The sequence below is a fragment of the Arachis ipaensis genome, chromosome B06 (assembly GCF_000816755.2).
Source record: "Arachis ipaensis cultivar K30076 chromosome B06, Araip1.1, whole genome shotgun sequence".
In the NCBI taxonomy this organism is placed as follows: Eukaryota; Viridiplantae; Streptophyta; class Magnoliopsida; order Fabales; family Fabaceae; genus Arachis; species Arachis ipaensis.
The window spans coordinates 129,397,920-129,401,037 of record NC_029790.2 but is presented as its reverse complement, the minus strand read 5'-3'; the positions used below and the strand labels follow the sequence as shown (position 1 = coordinate 129,401,037).

Here is a 3,118-nt window from a genome sequence, read left to right as displayed (position 1 = left end):
TAAACCACAATAAAAACCATCTCTCATTGATTCAAACGGGGGTAGCTTGATATAAACTACAACAGTAAATAATTAGCATACCAATATAGTCAACAATTTGTTTGGCGGGTATACATTGATTCTTAAATCATAATATAATAATATATAGATGCAAACTCATTATGGGGATAAGCCACAAAAAATTGGCTTCAACATCAACCCCTTCTTTTCTGCATCAAAACAAATCTAGTCTAGACTATCATATAAATTTCATAATATATAATCTCAGTTATACATGGAAATAAACCAAAATTAATCTTGAATTCATAGCCATCATCCACCAAACACCATGAGAGCTTAAAAACCAATGGTAAACAAATGATGTACACACAAAAATCATCCATGGCTGCTAATAGATGCACATAAAGAACAGCACTTTGTGAACAGATGATCAGGTGTTGTTTACCACTCTCATGAACTTGATGGTGATGGCAGAAAAAGGCGCCGCCGGCCGCAGCCTCTATACCGCAATGGCCGTGGGGATGCCTAGCTCAAAAATATCCCCATGATATCCCATCTTCGGAGGGCTTTGAGAAGCTGAATTCGATGATTCCTGTCTCGCCTCATCGATCATGATTTCCATCTCGCGGCAAGCTAAACTGCAAAACGACTCTTCACCTCTGCAGGACATAAAGGAAGCCAATGATCAAATTATATCAAACAAAGAAACAGCAACTAACAACATAGGAGATACAACACAAATAAATCTACCTATATATGTAAATATCTTCACCCTCTTTGAGTTTCTTGTTGCAATGGTAGCAGATACTTAAGAAATCACCAGAAGGGCATTGGATTGGAGTCTGTAACATGTCCTCCACCATGGAGGACACTCCCTTATCCTCCCCTTCATTATAGTGGTTTTTAAGATCATTGGAATGAGTTCCCAAGATGCAGTCACAAAAAATGTGAGTGGTTTTCGGACTGGGACCGTGCGAGATCACACAGGTGTAGTCCTCAGAATTTTCAATCTCACTAGGCGAAAGAAACTTCACAATCTCATTAGAGGAGCAGATGGAGGCAGGTTTCGAAGCCAATTCTTCAGGCAGATATGTTTTTGAATTCTTGCTCCCTCCAATAAAATGAGGAGGACGGATCGCTCCGTTTGAACCGAAATCCTCAGAATCTGAATCCACATTGGAATCAATCAGGGTGAAAGAGTCCAATGAGAAGGACCTAGTTTTCCCAAAAGGTGCATTCTCTTGGATGGTTTCACCAATCTCATAAAGAACATTAAATTTACCCATGTGAGAGGAATCCTCACTATTCTTAGCATAAGGAAGCTTGCAAAAATCTTTTGGCAAGGACTTAGATACCTTAACAGAATCCACAAATGTTCTGCAATTTGGGGCATTGATAATCATCTGTGGAGTGAGGCTAGGCTTCTTGTTCTCTGATGAAAAGAGAATTTTCCCAGAAAACTCAAAACAGTTATTATCTTCCAATTCCAAAGAATCTATGATCCCTAAACCTACTTTGTTGTTGCAATCCCAAATCCTTTGTTGTTTCCCTTCATGGAGTGAAGATCTTGGGGTCCTAACAAAAGGGTTTCCTAGATTTGAAATCCATGTGAAATCTAGTGGAGAAGTGGGGCTCTTAACTGAATCAGAATCTAAAACCCCTCTCTGACCCATTCCAACAAACACAAGAGGAGCATTGAAAATTGAGCTGTTTTTTATGTTCGTCACCTCCAATGAATTGCAATCATAATCAGCATCAGAGATCATTGTCTTCTGATCCTTGTGATTTTGATCCTTATGAATTGATCTTGCCCTCTTCCTCAGCATTTTCTCAGAACACCAGCTGAAGAACAATAGACACATGTTTGAATAACTGATCAACTACCAACTTTACTCCATAATTTGGATTAACAAAAAAAATAAATAATGCAGATGGACCTTCATCAAGGTGAGAAAAAGAAACTAAAACCCTTTGTTGTTAGCCACACTAAATAAATAATAGGTAAAAATCTATAGCAAAGTTTCAAGAGTTCTCGAGAGAAATTTCATGTATAGAAAGAATACATCAATTCATTCATTTCCCCCAAAATGCATTAATAGAGCATTAAAACAGTACTAAAAAAACATTTTATATCATGCATAATCAAAGAAAATGATTAAATAATGAACATTTTACAAAGCAAAAATGAAATAAAAGTTTGATAGCATACTAATGATAATAATGCATACCAGAGAAACACGAAAGACCCAAATCAGTGAGAGTCAACAAAATACATCAATAATCAACAAGAAAGAACAGCAAGAAATAATAATAATAATAATAATAATAATAATAATAATAAAGAAAAGAAAGAAGAAGAAGAAGAGGAGGAGAAAGAACCCACCAGCAGAGAGTGCTTGGTCTAGAAAGTTCAGAGAGAAAGAGGTCCCAAATGCAGTAAATAAGAATGAGAAAGTTGTGCTGTGCTGTGCTGTGCAGTGAGAAGCAGAGGCAATAATACTATGTATCTATATATTCTATGGAGAGAGAGAAAGAGAGAGAGAGTGTAACACACACTCTCTTGTGCGCGTAACTTTGTTTCTTTGACGTGTCCCATACAAAATTTTGTTGCTTTCACTTTGATGCTGACATTTGTTTTATCGCTTATTTGCCACGTACCCCCTCCAGCACAACTCTCATGTTCTTCTGTTAAAAAAAGAAAGTTTCAAAAATAATATTCCCATCCTTTTCTTTTTTCGATAAAAGTTTGGTTAACATATGTCTTAAGAATCATAAATTAAAAAAAATTACTAAAATTATAAAAAAAATTAAGAGTAAAGTATCGTTTTTGTCTCTAACGTTTCAATCGTCTTATTTAAGTCTCTAACTTCAAAACTGATTCAATGTTGTCCCGCCATTATGAATTCGTTAACAGAATTGACGGCAAAACAAAATTATGACGATTTTAAAATGTTAGAGAATTAAATAGGACGAAAACATTGGGGACAAAAAAGATACATAGAAATAAATTTTAATTTTATCCTTCAATAATATCAAATTTTTACTATACATAGTATTCAATTATTTTTTAATCATATCTAAGTAAATTACACTTAATCATATTACTTTCATTTTAAAT

General features: G+C 35.1%; 1 protein-coding gene across 1 annotated transcript; it reads right to left on the bottom strand.

Moving 5' to 3' along the window:
• On the bottom strand, positions 1 to 2,517 carry LOC107605133. Its single transcript, XM_016306890.2, has 3 exons — positions 2,384 to 2,517; positions 751 to 1,842; positions 1 to 659 (listed from the first exon to the last, which is right to left on the bottom strand). Exons 2-3 carry the CDS (start codon positions 1,824 to 1,826, stop codon positions 500 to 502), a joined length of 1,236 nt encoding a protein of 411 aa, XP_016162376.1. The 5' UTR covers positions 1,827 to 1,842; positions 2,384 to 2,517; the 3' UTR covers positions 1 to 499.